The following is a 25,239-nucleotide window of genomic DNA, read 5'->3' on the forward strand; positions in this document are numbered from 1 at the left end:
TCCGAAAGTTGCGATTTTTTCGTAGCGTTAAAACTTGCGCAAAAAGTTGCGATTTTTTTCGTAGTGTTAAAACTTGCGCAAAACGTCGCGCCTTTTAAGTTTTAACGCTACGAAAAAAGCGCAACTTTTCGTGCAAGTTTTAACGCTACCAAAAAATCGCAACTTTCGGAATGGCTATGAAAAACTCGCGTTTTTTCGCGCAAATCGTATTGGTAGCGAAAAAGTCGCGATAATTTCCGAAAAGTCGTAAAGGCGCCGAAAAAATCGCAAAAAATACGAAAAAGTCGCAAAATGTTCGTTTTCCAATCGGAATTTTTCCAATTCGGATTCGAATTCGTGGGTTAGTAAATCAGCCCCTATGGGAGATGGCCTTCCCTTAATTGGGGACTTTCTGGATAATGGGTTTCCGGATTACAGATCCCACACCTGTATAAAAAGAAGCAATATTAGCCAACACTATAAATATTCCGTTTAACTCCAACATGAATAAGAACGTGAAGATCAGTAAGAAAGCACATTTTGTCCCTCCTTATGGATTTTCTGGGAAGGTAAAAAAGTGTACGTATTTCCTATTTCTCACGGGAAGGTACAGAAACAACATCTACAATTAAGTTGCTTTCTGAATCAGACTACGAAGATCATAAATAACTTCAACTGCTTGCATGTAATGATGGTGAAAGCCTGCAGCAACTTGAGACATGGCGGTGTGTTTTATTTCCCAAGGGCTATCGATAATGGATGCTGCTTTTTTTTTTTTTGAGCTGTTGTACTGCTTAACCTCTGTGTCATGAGTCTGTAAACATATCCATGTAATCTCTAGTACTGCTACTGATAACTTAATATTGCGTCTTCATAATCCACACTGCTAGGGGGAATGAATATTGCCTGCCTGGACAGGATTAGTATTAACATGAAAGGAAAAATATTAGACAACACAGAAGAAACAATCATTAAACAATCATCAGAGCTATACATTAAAGACTGCACAAGGAATCTGAGAGATGCAAAGCTGGTGTTGCATGTGATCTAAGTGTTGCATGTCTGTATAAGGATAAAAGTTTCTAAAGACCAAAAGGTATTGCACTGTGCATGCTGGGAGAGCTGGGTGTAAGGAGCGGTAAGAAAATGAAAAAAGTTGATTGTTGTGTTCTTTTAAGTGCTACCTGGCTGACAGGGATAAGGGCCTTGTTTCCTCTCTCCCTATCTGCCAAGCTTTAGTTGGGCAGCAGGTTAATTGAATCCACAGGCGGCAGATTACACATAACTGCTGTTATCAGTTGCTGAATCTGGTTCAGTTTGGGATTAGCTTTCACTTGTAGCTCCTAAACACTTTGGTGAGCCTGTAGATAAAGCAGTTTTATTTCAGTTATATTGCCAGTTGCAATATTTGCTAAGGAAACTTTTTTAGACTAGTGCCACCCAGGGCTGGGGGTCATCCTGCAGAAAAATGTAGGCCAAGAATCAGCCCCTGCGCTGGCCCCAGCCAGCTGCCTTGCCTGGAAGCATTGTCTTTGCCTGGGGGCAGGCAGACGCGGCAGATATTGACAGTGAAATGTGAACTCTGAAATGTGAAAAGTATTGGGGTGCAGTTTTGAATATCCACATTGTTGCAGCCTTGAAGAGTAACAACGGTGTAACATGTACCCATTTGTGTGAAAGGTGATGATGACATGTTTTGACTTTGTGATCAAAGTGCATATGAATATAAATTTCATAAAGGGGTTGAAAAACAAAGAATTTTTTTTATCTGAATGCATGGTAAGGTTGGATCTATTCTTGGTAAAAAAAAAAGCATTAAGCAACTGGTTTAAGGATAAGTATTAATGGGTTTATTGGTGCCGCTCAGAACAGAGGTTCCAGGGAAAAGTCTTGTTCACATGAGATACACAGGAGGTTTCCCTTGGGAATCTAATGAGGCTTGAAGAGGACTGGAAAACCAGTGGGAATAATAGATTGCTAACTGAGCAGGGACCACTAAACTGAGAGTTAAAATGGGGTGGTTGAAGTAAAAATGAAAGACAGGTTTGTTAAGTTACATGGAAAAGTAGGGAACTAAAGATCAAGGTGGTTGGTCTCCAGTTCAATCGTCAGCCACTCTATTAGAGAAGTAGAGAAGAAGGAAGTCAACACGGGTTTCAGTAATAGGCAATTGAATTATTAGAAAGGTGGATGGGATAATCTGTCTCTAGGACCCTACATGTCAAACTGTGTGTTGTTTACTTGCTGCTAGAGTTTTACAAATGGTGGAGTGAGTGGGCAAAATTATGCAGGTCAATAGAATCCATCCAGAAAGTTTCATCCTTGAATGGAATCTGGAAAAATTGTCAATGCCAGGCAGCACTGAGATGAGCACAACCTTACAGGCCCATTAATAAAATCTTTGCAAGAAGCTACAGAAACAGTTGCCTGCAGTGAAATCAGGGTAGACTTTGTGTGTCATGTGGGTGACGGACCTGAATCTTCCTGAATCAGAATAAAATGATGTGCACATACTCTGTGATTGGAACAAAGGGAGGCACAGTACTAGCATTGGTCCCATTCAGTGCCATGTGAAATGATGGGATTATGTCACGTGACCCTTGCGTAAATTATACATTTCTAAACTTGGAGGCTTGTGTCCTTCATTCCCTGGCCACTCACGCAGGGTAGGTATGAGAGTGGCTGGGGAAGGGGGCATTATAAAAACTATAGCGTAAGCACCCTGCAACCCCAACGTCTGCCTTATCTATAGTTTTCTCTCTGACATCCAGGTAGCATTTCTGTATTGGCTCCCAGTGACACAATGCTAACTATCAGTTCCACTTTCAGACTTTATATGTTTTTTTTGTCTGCAATTTACATCAGTACTATAATTTCCCAATATAAATACAAAAAATCCAGCAAAGATCACTGCTTAAAAAAGTATAAAAAATGTATTGATGTAAAAAAAAGCTAATAGATTTACCCTCAACTCCTAGATCATTTGTGTGTCTTGTTTTTTGATTAGTGACTGATCTGGCTGCCGTTTTATGACACATACTGTAAATCACAACATGACACAGTGTACAAAGACATCCAAAGAAAGGAAACAGAATAAGCCTAGTCATAAATAGTTTTTTTTCTGTGATGAGAGATGCTTTAAGGTTTCCTTTGCAACTTGATGTTTGATTTCTAGGTAGAAAGACTGTCATCATCAGATTTATTTTTTCTGTGGTTTTTGTGAGCCTTGTTAAATATATGGAAAAAAGTTCAGTAAAAGAGATTTTATGTCTACAGACACATTTCTGCCAGATGGTTTGTAGGTTACCGTGTGTCTGCTTTTTAACATACAAAAAACCCACTGCTATAATGTAACACGGACAAGCACAAGCAAGTTAAGTATGGCCAAAAATCCCCTGGATTGGGCTCTCCATAGACAACTGCAACTTTTTGTTTTACACATTGCTAGATTACCACACATGACCATAACATTTAGCATTTAGCTCCTACTTTGCCTGCACCTGGAAGAATTGGGGCAGCCGGGGTGCAAATACACATGGCATATATCGCCTCGAAATACGAACGCTCACACTTTTTGGCCAATATCCACCACGTGTGCCTGCATATGAACAATACTTCTAGGTGCAGGCAAGGTAGGAGGCTGATGCTAGTGGTGGGGGTGATTCTCGGCAAGTGTTTTTCTGCAGGACAAGAATCAGCTCAATGTAGCAAAAATACAGTTTTTGCAGAGGTTAGCCCAAAAAAATGCAAAAGCAGGGATTTTCGGGCTGACCTTCGCTCCGCTGTGTGTGCCTGCAAGCTATACCTAAAGAGTGATGGCCCACAGGGAGATTAGTCTGCTGTTAATCTCGGCTACCGCAGGCAACTAATCTCCCCGATATGCCTTGCCATCAGCATTAAATGCAAATCACCGGTGGAAAGGCAAGCGCATCACTTTGTAGCTGGGACTTAACCATGGGCAGCTAATGTTCAATAGACAGTCAACCCAAGCAACCAGATAGCTGCTGGAATTCCAAACTAGAGAGCTGCTGAACACATAACAAAAAAAATGTCAAAAAATTGTCTCAGAATATCACTGTCTACATCATACTAAAGGTTTGTTTAAAGGAGATATTTAATCTGATACAGTATGCAATAAAATGATTTAAATTATTTTTGTTTATCATGTAAGCTGGATCGTCCTTTGTATAACTTGTCCTGCCAGAGGCATTACCAATAAGCAGTCATAGATAAGCATCTTTTGTGCCCGTCTGTTGCCAAGATAAGCAAATTGCCAGTTCCCTAAGAAGATGGCACTGACTATGCTCAAATGTGTACTTCAAGGGGAATACAATAAAAGTGAGATAACAGCAGTCTACTGATAAAAGAACTCACTGATACACTTGTTTTATTACGAGGGATGAAATTTTGCAAGTAACCCAGTATAAAAATATAGGTTAGAGTTCTGTGGCCATAATCTTTTCGGGGTCTTTGCAGTTCAGACGCTTTGCTATCTAACTGACTATTTTGAATTTGAAGTTTCCTTTTTTTTTAAATATCTTCATCAGTCTTCCAATATATACATATTTGATCCAAACTATAGAAACCAAGGTAAATACCACAGACTTCAGACGCATCATTATGTGTAATTGCCATACAGTATGCCATCACAAATACACTGGAATTGTAATAAAAAACATTGTAATTTGGGAAAAAACATACCAATTTGCACTGAAAAATACACTTTGCACCATGTGCTGTGTTTATAGCGGAGCTATTTTGTCTTTTTGCCCAGACATTGCCTTCTTCCTCTGATATAACTGTCATCTTTTAGCTTCACAGTATAACAAAGATCTCGCCTTTCTCTCTAAAGCAGCTACTAAACACTCATTCATGCACATATCCTCTTATCCTATCCTCCCTAGACTACTGAAACCTACTATTAACTGGCATCCCATCATCCCTCCTGTACCATTTTTAGTCTTAAACTCTGCTGCTATAATCCTCTCTCAGAAACCACTTCTCCATTAGGAAGAAACATTGCATCTCATTCTAATGCCACTTGGTTCTCAAAATATTTTCCTTCTTGATCACCACTTAATTCTTATAAATCAGTCATTCCTAATGTGCCATTGAATCTGTGCCTAGCATCACAAATTGAATGCTTTAGATGTTGTCATTGTAAAGAGGCCTTTGCTGGAAGAATTAATGCATCATTCATTCATTGTAGTATCCTCCCTCTCTAGAAGAAGCATCATTATTGTGCAACTGTACTGTCCTCTGCTCCAATGGTCATTTTAGATTTAAAGAGGCTTGTCATACAGTAAATCGGGAAATATACACTACTGGGTGCAAAAAAATTAAAACATTGAATATACCTTGGATTCAGTATTCCAGGTATGTGAGATAAGATTAGAAGGTTATCTCATTTTCTGAGTCAACCAGCAGCTCTCAATAAGTATCAAGGATGGGGGTCTATAGGAGTTATTAGACTGGGTCTTATTATTACAGATTGGTACTGCTACACTTATTTATGTGACATTCCAAAAAGAGCAAAAAATAAATCATCAGTGAAGATCACTACAGAAAATGAAACTTATCTTACTTTAATATCTGGTCGGGGACTGGTTTATTTTTAAAGCGAGTTTGCTCCTCTAGCACAGGCTGTACTGTAAAACACTGTATGTCTGTAAAGGAAGAGTGTTAAGGAACAGAAAACTGTAACATTTCTAGTAATTTTAAACAAAATATCACCACCTAGCAATGAAATGTATTGTGCACACAATAAGGAATGCTCTAATACCTTCCTGCTTGTCTAAAGGCAAGTAAATATTACTGTAATTATACATAAATATTTCACAAATACAGTTTTCAGTTTGCATTCTCCTGTGCATCTGTGTGAGCATATTTAATTTCTTTTCTATTATGTAACAGGAGAAAATGACTGAATGGGTCCAGCTGTGCTTACAGAAAAGTGAATATATGTTCTATTGCATGCAATTACTCAGGAAACAAACCAGCATGTACTGTGCTCCTTTTTATATTAAACAATCCATATTATATCTACTTCTATATAGTAATGGGCGAAATGTTTCGCCAGGCATGGATTCGCGGCGAATTTCCGCATTTCGCCATTGGCGGATTGTTTCGCGAAATGGATGAAATAATTGGGGCCGGAAAAATTCGCCGCACGTTCAAAAATTGTCGCCAGCGTAAAAAAAAAATAGTTGCTGGCGTCAAAAAATAGCCGCGGGCGATGAAAGAATAGCTGTGCGACAAAATAATAGCTGCGGGCGTCAAAATAATAGGTGTGCGACAAAATAATAGCCACGGCTGACAATTTTTTTGTTGCATGACATTTTCGCTAATTTTTCGGCATTTCGCGGATCTTTTGAAAGATTTATGAATTTTTCGGCGAAGCAGAACAGATTCGCTCATCACTACTTCTATAACTTTTAGTTTATAGATTTTTATATTGGTTCAGCAGATGACAATGTCATCAGTTGACCGGTATTACCTTTCTTCAGATAATCTTTGATTTGATGTAAAGCAGTGCTTACCTGCATCATTTTCTCAACTTTCTGAGTTGTATGAATGTTAGTTGTTCCTCAGTGCATTTCTAACAATACAAGGCAGATGTTCAAGAACCCTTTTCCAATGATCTTATATTTCAATAAACGATCCTTTCCTTCAAAATTCTGCTTGTGAAACAATGAAAAACTGTCCGAAAATGGTAAACTGGGGCCAGCAGGGTCTGTATTATTCTCACACACTTATTTTTTCACCACGACTATTCTTGACGCAGCCGTGCCTATTTTGATGCGACCACTCCTACTTTGACGTGCAACAAATTTTTTCGCTGTGAATTTTTGATGAAGTTTCGCAAAACAATCCGCCAATGGTGAAATGCAGAAATTCGCTGCGAGTCCATGCCTGGCAAAAAACTTCGCTCATCACTACTGCCAGGTGCTTTTCCACTAAAAACTAAATTGATAGCTTTGTTACTTGCTATTTCAGTGTAGATGCATCAAATTATCTATCAAGGGCAGGTTATGCATGGCAGTAAAGATGGTGTCTAAACTTGTGTTTCCTTGGAATACAGCTCAGCATAGTTCTTAACCCATCTTTCCATTAACAGATCACAATGGATGATTAGCACCTATCTTGATGACGTCAGTGAGACTATTCTCTCCCTAGGAGACCAAAAGCAGGCACAGCATCAGGACTTCATTCCTTGCAAATGTGCATTTATTGTACCATTCTATACAACATGTTATGAGGATGTTCTTTTTAAATACCATTGTGCAATTCTAAAGCTCAATAGAGGAACACTGTGGGTAATTTATAAGCATGATAGCTGAGACAAACAGATTGGTCTAAAAATCAAGGCAAAGATTGAAAACAGGGAAATAAGGGCTTTACCTGCAAAGACCAATCACAAATGTTTCCTTATCATATACAGTAGAAGAGTCAATTTGACAGGATTCACAATATAGTAGTACAGAAGCTGTAGTGGTTGACATAGGTCATGCTATTAAAATGTAGGCATATTTTACCTGAACAAGGCCACATGACCTGTGAAATAGAGTTTGAGAGATCTTATTTCTATTTTAGCCAGATTCCCTCTCATATGGCATAGGACCACCAGAGTGGAGGAAAGCTGATCTAATGGAAAAACTTAAAATGAGTTTGAGTTCTCAGCCTGGAAGTTATAGGTCTATGCCCTTTGTAGCAGGTAAATTATGTAAAGGTGTTTTAAAAATTATTTTGTATTGAAGCAGTTCAGAATTAAAAGGACATAAAATCCATTATTCCAGGCTGTGTGCATTACATGAGTCATTAATACATCATTTTTGCTTAGAGTAAAGAATGTAAAATAATTGTCCTCCCTTGAAATAAATGAAAAGAAGGACTGCTTGCTAGAGATTGCCTTGAATAATCATTGACTTCATTTATGTTATTCAATTAGTCTTTACAGAAGGTTCATAAATCAAACTGAAAAGACTAGAAACATATTATAAAGTATTCTATTATAAACTGGTGCTTTCCTTGATTATTGGTGACAACAAATGGATAATGTTAAGAGTAGTTAAAAAGTAAAAAACTAATATGTCTACTCGTTTGATAGATGTAGGATCTGATTTACTAAGATAGGTGTTAAATGGCGATTGTCCATAGCAACTAATCATATCTTTGTTTTCATTTTAATAAATTGACTCAATAGTCAAACCAACACTGTGTGGCGGATTAACCACAATGGTCGTAACAATACACCATCTAAAAACTGTTGATTTTTTTGTATTTTGGGGGTAGCTATTGTAAGGACTCATAGGGTTAAACTGCCCTATGGCTTTATTTCCCTACCTCTTCACATATTCCTTGTTACTGGGCAGAAGCCTTTGTAACAGTTTACAGTTATATCTTATCCTTTATTGGCACATATGGTTGTCCACATACCTTGCAGCCTCATATAGTGTCTAGCAAAGAGGTGTGGCTTCCTCTTTGACTGCCTTTCTGTTACCCAGAACAGCTCCACTGAGCCTGGGTGCAGACATAGGCCCCAGTACAACCAAGCAATTGCCCCAGAGTTAACATCCACTCTGGTGAAGTCGGGGACAGGGCCCCATGAACGAGGACAAGTAAGAATAGCAGCACTAGTTATAGCACTCTCTAAGAGAGTGAGGTAGTTAGACCTAGATAGCAAGGGCAGCTCAGCCCCAACTAGAAGACAGCTGGAAGTATTCCTTCCATCCAGCAATGTTGCCTTAGCTTAGGGCCACGGACAAGTGACAGGATACAGGTAAGTCTAAACCCTGATCCATGCCCAGCCGTAGGACCCACAAAAGTTAAAGGTTATCAGCCTGAGGATTGGAGTAACTACCCTGACTGCCTTCCAAAGTGGTGCCCAGCTGACAGGTGCTTTACCCTGCCAGACTCTACCAAGGGGTGGGATAAAATGGTGGCATCCTCCTTTGTTATCCTCAGTGCGTTCTGCTATATCTGCTTATCTATGTGAGTATTGATTTATCCCTTTACCATTACCATCTTGTCTTGGACAATAAAAAGTTAACAGTTTTATTGCAAGAGCTCCTGGTGTTCATCTTACTAAATCTGAGCTATTACACTACACAGTGGTAGTGGGAATTGTAGTACAACAACATCATCCAGATATTTCCTTCCACATAGCGAAGGCCCATTCCATAGAAAGAGAGTCACATGTACCCCATGTTCTACCATAGCCTGGGCTTTAACTATTTCATAGCCAAATAGGGGTTACACTATTAATGCTAAGTTATGAAAAGTTCAAGATTGGAGGATTTTTTGGGACAAAAGAAACAAAACAGAGAAATGTTTGGGTTGTTGGGGCCAAAGGATAAGCAAACTTTTTTGCCCGGTACATTTTTACTGCAAACTTTGCAAAACAGCAAACACCTTCATGAAGCTACACTAGAATTTGATTACACAAGTACTACACTGTATATGTTATATAAGGATACATTGCCCAGGGGAATTGGTAATATCCTCTCCAGGAGATGAGGTAGTATTCAGTTTTTCTGAAAACGGGAACTGGGCCATGAGTTGAGCCAGAAAATCCTCTCTTCGCTCATATTCTTTGCCTCGGTAGATAAACACCTTATTCTGAAAGGAAAATATTGCAGTGACACCTTAAACAAACTTATTCTGAACATACAAGAGGTTAGCTAAGTACTTTGTATTTGGTATATAATCAATGTAGTTATCAGTGTTATATGCATAGAATAAACTAGATAACTATACCCAACATATTTCGAGAATTCTTTCTGCAGGCCTACATTTTGCATAAACTTTCATGGACTAAATAATAATAAAATGTTTACAGTTTTAAATATATAAAACACTGTTTTAAACAAAACAAAACAAAACACAATTTTAGAGCTATGAGCTACCAGTGTATAGGCTGTGGGCAAATACATAGGCTTCTGATTATAGTGCCAACATGAAAGCATAAGGAACTTTGTATAAATTCATGTTAGTGGCAAAACAAGTGTGTTGGGCTATTTAATGTTCTTTTGCAGATTTACAGCATGGTATTTCATGTAACAGAAATACCCTAGTTTCCCATCACCAGAAAACGTTATGTATTTAGGACTATAGATCAAATAGCTGTGCTTATGCTCACAATAGAAAACCCATAACCATATCATACATTTTCCTACATAAGACTGCAAGCTGAATCTGTTGCCCTTTTCTTTATTGTGCTTCTACTGGTAATCATCAGACAGAATTGATATTTATTAGAAATATCTATTTACTTACACGAAGAAATGTTGGAAATCCTTGGCCATAGTATCCAACTGCAAAATAGTCTGGCTTTGGTCTTAGAATTTTCATAATATTTTCATAGAATTTTGCTTGTTGAGTCTGTCAGTATAAAAAAGGGAGAAATAGTGCAATCTAATTTGGTGCATTACCAGTAAAATAAAAAAAAAATATTTAACTCTATTTTTTTTAATCCAATCAACTGGACAAATCCAGAGATCTGATCATTTGGGCCATACTTTCATCTCATATGATAGATATAACACACTTTCAGGAAAACAAGTACTGTAAAGCTGTCCATAAATCCAGTCCTACGTATATGGCATCCCACCAATCACACCACAAGCTAAATGGATTTATACCATACAAAAACCATACTTGTATGGTCACTTTGGTATTGCTTTAGGATGACCCATATGATTAGATCAGCAAAGGTGAAGATGAGCTGTGGCTTCACTTCTTCATCTGCCAATACACCATGCACTGACTGTCATGTGACTTATACATCTGGCTTATAATTGCCCAGACGTGCAATAATTATTCAGTTTATTTACATTTTGGAGTTCCCAAACCTGCTCCCAAATTCAGTAAAATCCATTACAATGCTAGAACTAGTAAGTAGGTTGCACACTCTCTTTTTCCCTATTTCAGACCTGAGTCAGACAGGAGGAGAAATAGGGAAAGGGAAAGCAGTAGAACATGTTCTTATCCCATCTATTTGATCTTTCTACATTTTTTAGGGCTAAAAGTCGCCGGAAAAAAAGTTGCAACTTTTCTGATTTACTATGCAACACAACTGTGAATCAGATAATACTCCATCTAAAACTTGTCGAGATCAAGTCAATGACCCTTCCCTATCCTGGAAGTTTGTACTTTAATTTGTACATGCCAACTTTTCTGTGCATGTACAAATTAAAGAATTTTCTTTTTTTCAAATGAAAAGTTACAATATCTATAGAAAGTGGTTAGAAAGCTCAAGCTAAACGTTCTTACCAGGCACTGACTTAGGAGCTCATAATCAAAGACTTCCATTTCATACTGGTCGGCCAGTTGTTTGCACAGTGCAATTGCTTCTTCCCACATCTATAATTACATAACAAGTCAAGGAAATATGCAAACTGAAAATATCACACTTTTAGAGACTCACTGTATATTTTCAATTTGAAAAAGCAAAAATGTGGCAAATTAAAAATAGTCTCTAACGTCACTTATATCTTAACATTTTGTCAGTTGAAAAATAGCTCTTCCTACATATGTATAGAAACCTGTTAACAGAAATCTTACTGGTATTAAAATAAAGCAAATCAAGGTGTTACTAAGAACCATAAAATGGTGGGACACAAATAATATATGCAAGATTTGGTTTCCAGTGTTCACATAGCTAATGACAGGAACTCTTGTCCTATTTTAATAGACAGCATTGCTAAATATGATTACTAGCTTTCTAATGGCTCTTTAGTTGCATTTGGAATGTAAAGTAATCTTTGGACAGATGGCACCTATTACAAATATTCATGGATGAAATATTGCCACTTCAACTAACTGGCTCATCTGATGTAATTATATTCATTTCCATTACACAAAAAAGAACAACAGCATTAGTTTAGGGGCCTACTTATGATTTCAGCGCAAAACCACACGTAATTAGTAAACAAAAACTCAGGCAATCATAGAGGAAACCCCACGTGAGTTTACTAATCACACAGCGTATAGTGACAAAAAAAGCTCGGCAATCTTCGTAAGATTAGGCGCCAATGATTTCTTTACTACAAAACCAAACTTACGTAAATTGACGAGCTTTTATTGGCACTAAACCCTGTGTGAAGAGTGTGTGAAGCGTTCCCTCTGTGAAGGCAAGCAACATTGCAGCTCCTTGTTATATGTACAGTATGAATGTAAATATGCAGAGATGCATTGTTCTGGCAAAATACTACTTTGGGTTGATCACATGATCACTATTTCTTAGCACTGTCCTTCACATAGGGCTCTATGCGTGTTCTGATACACATGGTTGTGTCAAACAAGGGATGTTAGGGCACAAGTCAGATTAGAGACCTTGATTAGATCATCTTCAGCTGAATTTGCCGGCAGTATGAAAGGTCCTTCAACTTCTCTCATTAATTATAAATATGTCAAAAAAATTGTTGAGGCAGAGAAAATGATGGACTGGAGCTTAAAAGGAAAATAACCCCTATTTATAGAATCAGCACTTTGCCTACCAATCTCTGACTATCAATGCCCCAATCAAATATTGCAAGTAAAAGCATTTTTAAAATCATACCTTTCCTTTGTCAAAGTATCCAATAATGACTCCATATAATGTTTCTTTGAGGTGGCGGTATGTCTGAGAACTCTGGAATTCAGTCTGCATAACCTGAGGCGAACACTGCTCATCAGACCACTATGAAAAAAATAAGAGAATTTATCAAAGAGGTGTTCTTGTTTGTGTTCCATGCTTGCAAAAATAAAAAATACTGGACTTATAAAAATTATATTATTATTGTAATCTTTTGAAATTTTGATTTAATAGTAATATAAGCCATTTCTCACATGTCCTTGTTAAAACATCTCTGCTACGATATACTGTATCTCCCTTTCTACCACATTTAGCTTCATTAAACAACTGCAAGCTCTTCTGCAGTACAGTCGAGTTGGGTGCAAAGAAAACTCAGGACACTAATGCCAAAAACTACATTGCATGTTATGTAAAGTGAATGAGGGCTACAGAACCACTCCTTACTGTACATCACCCAGAAGCTGAGTTGGTGTTGTCAGTGGCTGATCAACCAGTAGTAACGTATAAGGCAATGATCCCCAACCAGTGGCTCTGGGGAACATGTTGCTCCCCAACCCCTTGGATGTTGCTCTCAGTGCCCCCAAACCAGGTAGTTATTTTTCAATTCCTGACTTGAGGGCAAGTTTTGGTTGAATAAAAACAAGATTTACTACCAAATAAAGCCCCTGTAAGCAGATAGTGTGCATAGAGGCTGCCTAATAGCCAATCTTAGCCCTTATTTGGCGCCTCCATGAACTTTTATGGTGCTTGTGTTGCTCTCCAAGTCTTTTTACATATGACTGTGGCTCACGAGTAAGAAAGGTCGGGGACCCCTGCCATAAAGAGTTAGGCCAGAGACTAGGGTGCCCATTTACTAACATTTGTATGTTTTTTCTGCAATTTGTGTTTTTTCTGAAAGAAACACATTTTTTCTGAAAGAAAACCACAATTGTTTGCCAATTATTATGTGTTAAAACCATGAAAACCGCAAATGCAAAAATACAACATCCAAAAGCTGTCAAGGTCATGTAGAAGTCAAAGGGAGTTTGTCTTAGGTAAATTTTAAAGGAGACTTTTACTCCCAGGCTATAAAAGCCCCATTAACTATCACTGCCTTGACTCCCCTAACCTCTCCCTTAGTTTAACAGCTGTCCCTATCGCTAATGCCAAGCTACTCTGCTGTTTTAGCTCACTATGCGATAAGGGGAGGTTAGGGGAGTCAAGGCAGTGATAGTTAAGGGAGCTTTTATAGTCCAGGGGGCTTTTATACTCCTTTAAGAATTATTGTTTAATTTTAATTTGTAAGCACATGAAAGTTCTTACAAAAACAAAAAATTCCAAGTTTGGAATTATGAAACAACTCTTAGGGGCATATTTATGAATGCTTGAGCACAAACTCTTGTGTGGTTTCTTCATCCGAATAGCCAGATTTGTGCAAATTGGGATTTGCCCTGAGCAAGAAATAAAAAGCTTGTCAGGTTTAAGGTGCTGAGTGTGGTAACTCCCGCGGATTTTTGGGATACAAATGCCTCAAGCATTCATAAATGTGCCCCTTAGTTTTGTGTTGCCATTATCTTAGATCAGGGGTCGGGAACCTTTTTGGCTGAGAGAGCTATAAACACCACATACTATATTTTCCAGCCTACAAGACGACTGGGCGTATAAGACGACCCCCAACTTTTGCAGTTAAAATATCCTCAACCTCCCCCCCGCAGCGTCCTAAAGCTCATCCTCCCCGACATCATCCAGCTACCCCTAGCATCCTCCCCAACATCATCCAGCTCCCCTAGCATCCTCCCCAACATCATCCAGCTCCCCTAGCATCCTCCCCAACATCATCCAGCTCCCCTAGCATCCTCCTCAACATCATCCAGCTCCCCTAGCATCCTCCCCAACATCATCCAGCTCCCCTAGCATCCTCCCCAACATCATCCAGCTCCCCTAGCATCCTCCCCAACATCATCCAGCTCCCCTAGCATCCTCCCCAACATGCTCCAGCTCCCCCCAACATCCTCCCCCACATACTTCAGCTCCCCCCAGCGTCCTCCACCACCCCTCCCGCTCGCCTGCTGAGTCCGGCTGTTTCCTCCGGCTGCTTCATCTGGCTTTAAAATTAAAGGCTTCATCCACCACCCCTCCCGCAACCAATTTTATTGGTTGCGCCCCGTGTGTAAGCGTGACGTCAGCACGCACTGGACGCAACCTAAGCAGCCGGAGGAAGCAGCAGGCGACCGGGAGGGGTGGTGGATGAAGCCGTTACCTTTAAAGCCGGATGAAGCAGCCGGAGGAAACAGCCGGACGCAGCAGGTGAGCGGGAGGGGTGGTGGAGGACGCTGGGGGGGCCCTGCAAGCAAGTACCCGGCAAGTACCCAAAGACGACCCCCGACTTTGGCACAGATTTTTTGGGGTTAAAAAGCCATCTTATACGCCGGAAAATACGGTATTTTAAAATGTAAGTCTGTGGGAGCCATATAATATGTTTGCCCGCAGATTCTGCAGTGCAAGGATGCCGGATGCGATGCAGAGGAGGGCGTGGCCTGCGCTTGGCAGACAGAAGACATGTTCTAAGGCTTAGAACATGTCTTCTATCCGCCGAGCGCAGACCACGCCCCCCGTTATTTTTTTTATGAAAGATTTGGCAGTGAGCCAGATGCAGCCATCAAAAGAGCCACATCTGGCTACCGAGCCATAGGTACCCCTGTCTTAGATTATTTCTCTGAGGTAAATTTCCTGATGGGACACATGTATGAGTTATAAAAACTAACCTTGAGGAGCCTTGTGTGAAGGAGTAGAGTGTATGCAGCTTCAGTGTAATTCTCACAGTCTAAATGGAGATCTCTCAGCTTATACAAGTATCTAGAAGAAACAGGGGATAGGAAGAAATAATAATTAATAATATAATGTGATTTGATCCAACTGACTACACCTAAAACACAATACGCTTTTGTTTTCTATAAAAGTCAGTCTATATTTGTAGCTTGTATAATCTGTTTTAAGATTCAGAAATGTACGGGATACCTGCAGTAGAGTAAAAGACAATATTTGCACAAGTGCCGCACAAAAACACATGTATCCCCTACACACAGTCTTCTGAATACAGGAAATAAAATACCTCAGCATATATATAGGAAAATCATTAATGACAATGATGCTCAAAAGAATGTCATGTGTGCAATGCATAATGCAAAGTACAGATTTTTTTTCAAATTTATATTGACTTCCTGCAGAATGGGTTATTTTTTACCTTGGCTTACCAGTTTATTGAGATTGTCTAGAGTCAAAATTTTAGACCAAAAGCCACAAAGAATACTGGTGTTGATGGGTACAATTGATGGTACTAATTTAGACATTGTTAATTATATACTGCAAAAAAAAAAAAAAGAACAAGGGCTGGCACTTTCATAATGGCTGCTTCAGAGTAGTTGTGCCAGGCCCATTTTCAAGACCCCTATGACCACCTTATATATAAAGCATGTAAAGAGGTAACGTTAAGAATTTATTTTATTCATGTAACTAGGTAAAAGCTATGTGGAGGTCAAGCCAGCAGGTGGCAGCAAGTCCACCTGAAAGCCTATATAAGGCACTGCATTAGCTGTGCACTTCCATTTTTGGCCTGATAAAATCTTCAGACAGAAATGAGGTGGGCCCTCAAACCTCACTAGGGTAGATATAGAGGTAGAAGGTGAAACTAGCTTGTTCTAGGAATAAGAGCTAGACAGGTTAGCTAGTAAGGACAGCTTGGGTCCCCACGAGGAGTCAGTATTTGGGGTAGGGCCCCAGTGGTAAAGGAAAATTGGAAAAGTTAACAACCTGGGGTACCAACTTTACAAGCAAATAGAATTTAACCTGTATATGGCAGTGGATGAAGCAAAGTAAATAAAGAGAAGTCCATCATTCACTGAGATTCAGAACAGCCATGTACAGCAGCTTGTAGTAAGAAAAGCATAGCTTTATCAGCCATTTAATGTACCAATAAAACAGCACTCCTTGCTGACAGATTTTTGTAGTAGGCTGTTTCCTAAATAATCAACTTTCTGTCATGCAAAAAGCAAAATACTAGTTTTAAAAGTCCTATAACGATCTACCATTCAGATAGTGACTTTATCTTACGGAGCCAAAAAGACAAAATTCTAGTACTTATTAACGTAAATCAAGAAGATATGCTATAGTAAAGAACGGAATAACTTACTAGAAGAGCACCATGGATAAAATACTTTTTTTTATTTATATATTTTAATACTTTTCCGACACCTACGCAAGTTAAAAATGTTGGTTAGCGGCTTAAACATGAACAGATATAACACTGCTGGGCTTGTATGCCGTAATTCTTCTTATCTATGTTCCTAAGCTATTCCTGGGCCTCTTTTCTTGTACTGCCTCATGCATAAATCCTGTCCCTTCCATGATACCGGGTAATCTCTTCATTTACACCAAGGACTCAACGGATTTTTTTTATTCAACTGATTCCTATGCTTAAAAATAATGAGGCCAACTTGTGACATTTAAGGAAATACAGCAGGCTTTCTGTGTTCCCAAATTATACAAAAATATGTGCATAAATCATCTACTGAGTTCAACAAACATATTTCTAGCTGCTATATCACCAGAATGTATTTTGATGTATATCAAATGTAATAACAGAAAAAGGGATTTTTTTTTTATTTATAAAGGGCAAAACAAAATGCAGGACATTCTGACTTATGATAGGATCAAACTTACATGTAATTCTGAGAGCAGAAAGTATAAGCTTGTTTTGTAAAATAAAAACTCCATCCAACTCCATCAATGCAGTTAAAAAAACTGGCACAAAGCGGTACAGGAATTAAGCAAAGGCCAGTGCTAAAAATTACTAGTACTTGTTACACTATATTACTATGGGAAAGTCATTATCTAAAATACTACTACATTACATTTGAAATGACTATGTAGGAATTATCTTTGGAAAGTGAATGTATTATGGCTAGACTGTAAGATGAAGCTGCCCTCAATGAAAATGATTTTTCTTTTTTCATAACCCAGGAAACATGACAGTTCTAATTTTGCTCTGTTTCTTAAAGTTCTAGTAAAGTCTGTGAAACTTTTTCTATGTAATGTTGCTGCTACAAATTTTTATCAAAAGTTATGGATAGTATTCCACGAGAGACATTTTTCCATTGCAACTTATGCCCACCTTGTTTAATATAGTTCAGAGAAGTATTGATCCACTGAAGTTAGAATTATCAGGATCTACATCCTTGACAGTTATATGGGACATGCAATAGTTTGGGGTATTCTTATAACCATCAAGCCTCAATCTCTATAGCACTTTCAGACAGTAACGTAGTAAACAATACTCACCTTTTGACTTGATATAGTAGACATCTATTTTATTATATAGAAGTTTATACAATTTGGACTACTCTTTGTGCCCAGTAGGTACAATAATAGATAATGTCTCACTGATACAGTATTTAATTATTATTTATTTTGGTGGACAATTCAATTAATAGATAATGTCTCACTGATACAGTATTTAATTATTATTTATTTAGGTGGACAATTCAATTAATGCATTTATATGTTTTTGTGATACTTTCTTTCTGTATGGAGCACTTTGTGTGGTATGGAAAAGAGAATATATTAACCCTCATGTCAGTTATTACTTGGTGAATGAACTACCTCTGGTAGGTTGTTAGAACAAGAGCTCACAATGTTGTTTTTTTCTTTCCATTACTTAACACAGACATAATTGAAATAGAAAGAAAGTCCAGAGAAGAACAAATTAACCAATAAATAGTATGGAAATCTCAGCTAAGGATAAAGGCGAGTCAAAGTAGGATTGTATACACTGAAAAAGATGGCTTTAAGAGAAAACATAGTGGAATAAATATATGGGGGGTCAATACAATGAAATCTCTGCTGCCTTATTGACCAGAAGTTATTTCTGGAGGACACAAGTGCATCCATTGAAATAAAAAGAAAGGAAAAGATTTCAAGTTGTGGAAATCTCTTCCTTAAGCCACCTAATATAGTAATGATACGGTATATTATTGACCCTTCAGCAGTATATTTTTTCAGTGTTAATTAGAGATGTAGCGAACATCGCCGAAAATGTTCGCGAACCCGTTCGCGGACTTTCGCCAAAACTCGCGAATATTCTTCAATGGGAAGGCGAACTTTAAAACCTAGAAAAGCCATTTCTGGCCAGAAAACTGATTTTAAAGTTGTTTAAAGGGTGCCACGACCTGGACAGTGGCATGCAGGAGGGGGATCAAGCAAAAATTTCTCTGAAAAATACTTTGTAAAAAAAACGCAAAAAAAAACCCGCCAAAAAATAACGCCAAAAAAAAACGCAAGCTATTCCTATGTATATGCATAGGCGATAAAACACGGCGGAAAAACGCGGCGGGAAAACCAAGGCGAAAAAACGCGGCGCCAAAAAAAAAGCGCGGCGAACCCAAAGTGGCGAACATCGGCAAAAGTCCGCGAATTAGCGAACAGTTCGCTACATCTCTAGTGTTAATCTACTTTTCTATAACGTATATATGTCTATGAAGATTTTCATTCATCCAGGTCATGGTATATCTAGTATATATAAATTTGAAGCAACTGGACTTGTTTAGTAATCATTGAAGACGTTTCACTACTCATACCAGTCAGTTGAACTGAAGAAGCTGCTCGGATGAGTAGTGAAACGTCTTCAATGATTACTAAACAAGTCCAGTTGCTTCAAATTTATTTATACTAGATATAACGTATATAATTCTGCCAACAAATCCAATGCAGTCTCTACTTGCTAGGGCCAGTTCTTAGACTTGGTTTTTAAATTATTAAAGATTAATGACTAGTGATGAGCAAATTTTTTTAGAGAAAAAAATGCCTATTGTCTTTAATGTATTTGGAGTGAGAAAAAAAAAGATAGGCATGTAAAAATATTGAAAAAAGAAATTGGCGCGTGGAAAATAAATAGTTGCCTAAAAAGTGGCACAGTAAGGGGCACATTTACTAAGCAATTTTGAAATAAAGTCAGATTTTTTCTGACTTCTACATCATTTAGAGATTTATGAATGGGTTTAGCTATTGTTCCCCGAAAAATCTGAGTTTTTCGTAAATAACTGCCATAATTCGCGATTCATTAATGTTTAGTTAACTTTTTTTTAGTAAAAAAAAATTCTACAGGTTTGATCTGTCGAGTACCATTGAGTCCTATGAAGGCTTAGAATAGTAGAGGAATAGAACGGTCAGTGACAACCTGTCCTTGACAAATTTTCAAGGACAAGTTAATACCCTAATTGTCTTCAATTTCACCCAGCTTCAAGGGGGAACTTAATCCCCTCTTTGTTTTCTATTTCACACCTTTCAAGGGGAAGTTAATCCCATCATTGTTTTCAGTTTCAATTAAAACTTAAACACATTATTGTTTTCCAAGAATGAGTGCCACTGCTCCTAAAATGGCTGCTGGAGCAATTCCTGTTTGGGAAAAATAAAAAGGATTCATGGAAATGAATCTTAACAATGCTTTCAACTCAAAAAATTCAGGATTTTCTAATGTAAACTCGAAATTTTCATACGAACGATTTAAGCATTATTGTGATATTTTATAAATACAGCAATGATCGAATTTAATTCAAAATTTATACCATGTCAAGTTCATATGACTTTCAAGGCCAGACAAAAAACAAATTCTAGTAAATGTACCCCTAGAAGGGAGAAAAAACGTCCATTGACTTTAATGCATTTGGAATGAGAAAAAAATGGTTGCACTTAAGAAAAAGTCATCACGCTTAAGAATTGTCACCCATTGACTTCAATGCATTTCGTCAATTTTTCGCTGTTTACAAATTGTTGGCAAAGCAAAAAGGGACAGATTCGCTCATCACTATTTATGACTTGCCTTGTAATATAATTGTGCCCGTTTTGCTAAAGGCATCTGTCTGATATTGTTTCATATATAAACTGTTGCGCTAAGCCTAGCCTGAAGTACAATATCCTTGAATTTAATGATGATTTTCTGTCACAGCATTTAAATGCCATGATGAAATGACATTTTCCCAGTAGTTTCAGCATTATTACTGCATAATAAATTGCCACCAATGTGCCTAAATGAAATGAATACAAAAATGGTACAAGAAGAACCCCCCAAATAACTAGCAGGAACATTTCTTCAAACAATATTTAGCAGCTGAAAAATAAAGACCTCTGTAAAGCTTGTTTCAACTTTTTATTGCTTTCCTGCGCTTGTGTTATACTTTATTCTTTTTATATTACTTTTCATGTCTCTGTAATAATTAATCGGGCGTTCAAAAAGCGATTTCACAGTTTTCCAATCGCCTCTCCTAACATCTATTTCTTACCTTCAGGAAATGAGAAAACAAATTATGGCAATTTGACTCTACACGTACATTAAGCTGAAGCTGATCAGAACCCAGAAGAAGCTGTTTTAAAAACAAAAGTGCTGCAGTTTGTAGGCTGATCACATTTAGCATAAAAGTAAGTAGTAACTGCAGTGGCTTTAAATCTACTCCTTGCTATAAATGAAACTCCATATTCATATTCATTTTATTAAAAAGCACACGGGGCAAGGAATACAAAACACAGCTTTGGGGAAGGACAATGATAAATTAAAATCTCAATGCAAATGGAAGCCTTAGGAAATATTTTGCAGGATACTCACAGTGTGAATTTCCAAGCAGGAAGGGAAATTGTGTAGCTTTTTATTTGTAGCTTGTTGTTATGTTGTTATCATTGGGTCATTATATATTTTTTTCAAAAATAAGTACTACTTACCTAATATACATGGCTTCACGATTGATATCTTTGTAAAAGTTCTGTAAAAGGGTAAAAAAAATGCTGATAAGTAAAGCAGTTGGGTCTGTTTACAGCTAGAAGCAGAGATATGTTAAACCATAGAAAAAATTAATTGTTTCCCAACTGCCCCTGTCCCTATAGAAAATAATGAGAGAAACTAATTTGTCTGTATAAATGGACATATTTCCAGCCACTCCCACTGCCAGTTACTTTGCAGTGCACTAAATTGTGCATAGTATTACTAGAAGAGCTTACATTTCTAATGTAAAACCAAAACTTTGGCATAAGGATATTCAGGTTCCACAAGAGTGTACACAACTTTAATGTGAAACACAAGTATTGCTGCAAGGACAGCTTATATATTATATATATACAGTATTTATAATGGGTGAGTGCAGAGGATCTCTTGTTTCTGTATATAGATAGATAGATGGATAGATAGGTAGATGGTTGATAGATAAATAGATAGATAAATAGATATTATATACTCTGAAGTGCATATTGTTTGTTTATATTTTTGTTTGCTTCTTATAATACTGTGCATAATTATTAATTAAAGCCCACACTTTAATTGTAAAACCTCTTTTTTTTGGAGCATACATTTTGGCATAACACAATTTTTAGCCTAATGTGGAGGAAATTAGGCCTATTCATTCAACTAAGGTGGCAGCGTCTAATTACCCTATATGCCTCTCCATTCTTCCTCACCTTCAGCCTTGTAGAGGAGCTCCTGTACTTCCACTGTGGCCAGATAAATGCCTTCATACAGGAGTATATACAGGAGTACCATGTGAGGTGACATTCTAATCTCCTTTTATAGATGAGATGCCTATGGGTTGTGTCAAGGTTTACTAAAAACACATCTTAAAAAATAGGAAACGATCTGCCTAAAATGTCAAGTACACTATCTGCAACCATGAAGAGAAAAAGTCTATATTTGTGCAGCTTTATAGCTTTTCCAGAAAGGATAACATCAAACAACAACTGTAGATTTTCTCATCACTAAGATACTGTATGTTCCTTGTGCTTGTTTATGTCTGTATATATAAGAATTTGCTAGAAAAAACTCACCAGTAAGTTGACTGTGCAACTCATTCTGTTGTCTTTGCTTTCATCAGTGACTACTGCACGGTAATCCAATAACCTCTCCAAGAGACCTTTTATTAGAATCACAAAGGTCTCTATTGCCTTAAAAATGTAAGAATGGTTGATGGAATAATCCAGTAATCTGAAAGAAAATGGCATCAAATTTGTAGCAAGCGGATGAAAATATAAAAAATACATTATACAGCCTAGGCACCAATGCTTTTAAACCTAACTGCTGCTGTTAAACTAGAAATGGAACAAAATAGGCTCAGAAAGTATTTCCTTAAAGAGCTAGTAATACCAAAATGTGAAAATGCCTTATTCACATTTAAAGGGGAACTAAAGAGCAAACACTTTTTATATATTTCATTTTAAAATTTAAAGTGGCGGTAGACATATTCTTAGTTTCCCAGGTGTCCGCTGCCATGTGACTTGTGCTCGGATAAACTTCCCTCACTCTCTACAGCTGTCCTGCATATTGGAGGGTTGATAAAGGGTGGTTACCTGAAATGTTGCCTCATTTTTGGCACAAATAAAATTCGCCGTTTTCACCATTGCTGTACCATATTTTATTTTGTGAATCATTAATTGCCCATGGCAGTGGGGAGGAGCCTGCACCCTAAACAAAGTGTGATATAGTGAAAGCAACTTTCTTTGAATTTAGTGACCATGTTGGAGTAATAGCACACCCCCTCCTCCCCCCATTGCCAATCAGCAGAACAATGGAAAGGTGACAGGACAGCAGCTGACTGACACTTGCCTTGCTAAAAATGCTCCCCACCTAGCGGTAGATATGCAAATAGCACTCAGTGGTAAAACTTCCAAGTCTGGCCATGACTCCTTCAGATACACTGAGTAGGAGAAACAATAGTTTATCTGAAAACAGTTCTGATATGTAGCGCTGGCTCCTTCTGAAAGCTCAGACTCAGACAATGCACTGAGATGGCGCCTACTCAACAATATTGCAACTTTAAAAAATACATTTATTGGTTCAAGAATAAAATATTAAATTGTAGAATGAATTATTGGCAATGTACTCAGTGTAATTTAGTAATAAAAACAACAACATAAAAATCATGATAGACAAAATATATATAAATTTGCCTTTGTAACTTTTGAAGCTTCCCTGAAAAGTCTTGTTTATTGGACGACTATTTTAGTAGACATTGTTTGAAATGTTTGTGGAATGAATAGATCACTTTGATGTATGTTGCTTACACTTTCATTCAATCTGACACTCTGCTGGATTTCCAATTGCTTTAGATCAATGCTACATGATATTTCAGAACAATAAATGGCTTATTTCATTTGAACAGAGAAAGGCAGACAACAACTACATAAGTTAACCGCAACACTATTTTCAACTTCAAAGTAGTGTTTCAATATAATATTTGATTATCCCTATACTACTTAAATCACTTATCTTAGTTACAAACACAAAGTACATATGTTGATGATGGCCAGGCTGATTGCAATTTCTGTAATGTAAGTAATTTAGGAATTACATATTTGTAACATATTGCATTACTTTTCCTGTTCTAAGTACTTTTCATTTGTGGCTATAAAGATTAGGCTTAATGCTCAATGTAATAAACTTCAAGTAAAAGCTTACATTGCTTCAAATAGTTGCATATATTGCCAGTCGCCCCTTCCTCCTTCAACTTCATGGTCTAACTTCAGTATGATTTCATTTTCAAACTGCAAAGGAAAGAAGGCAATAGATTTTTCCAATAGAAAACAAACATCAATTTGTCAGCATGACACAAATATGACATTACCAAATGTTATTTTTCAGAATGCTAATCAGAAAAAGCCATAGCGATAAGAAAAATAAAATAATTACATGGGTCTGGCATTGCAATGAGGTTGATGGTGAAGGTTATTTTTAACTATTTCTTATAGTATGTAGAGAGCCTTGACCAGGTCTTGCATTTCACTGAATAGCAGATCCCAGTATGAACCAGCTTTGAATTCTCATAACATTGAATATTAATATACATGTTCGCAATGGACAAAGCTCTGTAAATATTGTAATATTTGACCTTGAATAGCAAGCTACAGGTAAAATGTATTTTTGTGGTGCAAGCTACAAATAAAACTTATTTTTGTGGTCACCCCTCATTGCACCCCTGCCTAATAGTTGAAATTGTACAGTAATGAGCACAAATTACCCTTTTGTTTTCTATAGAAACACATCAGTTCAGGCAAATATTATAAAAAGTAAGGAATTCATTACATGGATTTCTATGGTCCATTGACTCTTGATATATAAATATATGTTAAACCAAAAGGTTAATATTATGTGCTACAATTTTTGCTTGTTAAACGTTCTTTGCATGCAGTAATGTGCACATTAAATCACACTTAACTAGCACAGTCAGGTAACTAGGTTAATTGCCAGAATATTACACTTTTTTATAGTAGACAAGAAGGAAAGCTGACTTGAAAGGACAAAACAGGCAAAGCAGCACAATTAGATCATCCCTGTGTGACTACATTACTTATGGAGGACTATGTGTATGACAATCTCAAACTGTGCAGGAAACTATTACCCCATTGTGAATATGATGATCCATCAATATATAACACATGTACCAGTGTTGTTCAGGTCCAAATAATTGTCCTCTTAATTAGTCCCTGTTATTAAATAGCATGGTTTCACTTAGAGACTTTGTGGGGTGGATAAAGTAGAAAACAACAACTGAAGTGCGGGGAAATGCAGTGACTTTAAGAGTAAATAGTAGTATTGTAGACAGAGGAAACTAATTATTAAGAAAATATATCGGTAGAACATGCTGGCACATTGCTTTCAGCTGTAAAGCAGGAGATGGAAA

General features: G+C 37.4%; 1 protein-coding gene across 1 annotated transcript in view; it reads right to left on the bottom strand.

Moving 5' to 3' along the window:
* Positions 1-25,239, bottom strand: part of dock2 (dedicator of cytokinesis 2) — a 350,017-nt gene that overhangs the window by 35,838 nt on the left and 288,940 nt on the right. Inside the window, exons 34-42 of the mRNA XM_031898788.1 lie at positions 24,018-24,103; positions 22,391-22,547; positions 21,299-21,339; positions 15,298-15,388; positions 12,539-12,658; positions 11,251-11,340; positions 10,255-10,359; positions 9,456-9,597; positions 5,564-5,645 (exon numbers count right to left, since the gene is read on the bottom strand). Coding sequence (XP_031754648.1) covers positions 5,564-5,645; positions 9,456-9,597; positions 10,255-10,359; positions 11,251-11,340; positions 12,539-12,658; positions 15,298-15,388; positions 21,299-21,339; positions 22,391-22,547; positions 24,018-24,103 — 914 coding nt within the window. The remainder of the gene's footprint in view (positions 1-5,563; positions 5,646-9,455; positions 9,598-10,254; positions 10,360-11,250; positions 11,341-12,538; positions 12,659-15,297; positions 15,389-21,298; positions 21,340-22,390; positions 22,548-24,017; positions 24,104-25,239) is intronic.

Source organism: Xenopus tropicalis, chromosome 3 (assembly GCF_000004195.4).
Source record: "Xenopus tropicalis strain Nigerian chromosome 3, UCB_Xtro_10.0, whole genome shotgun sequence".
Lineage (NCBI taxonomy): Eukaryota > Metazoa > Chordata > Amphibia > Anura > Pipidae > Xenopus > Xenopus tropicalis.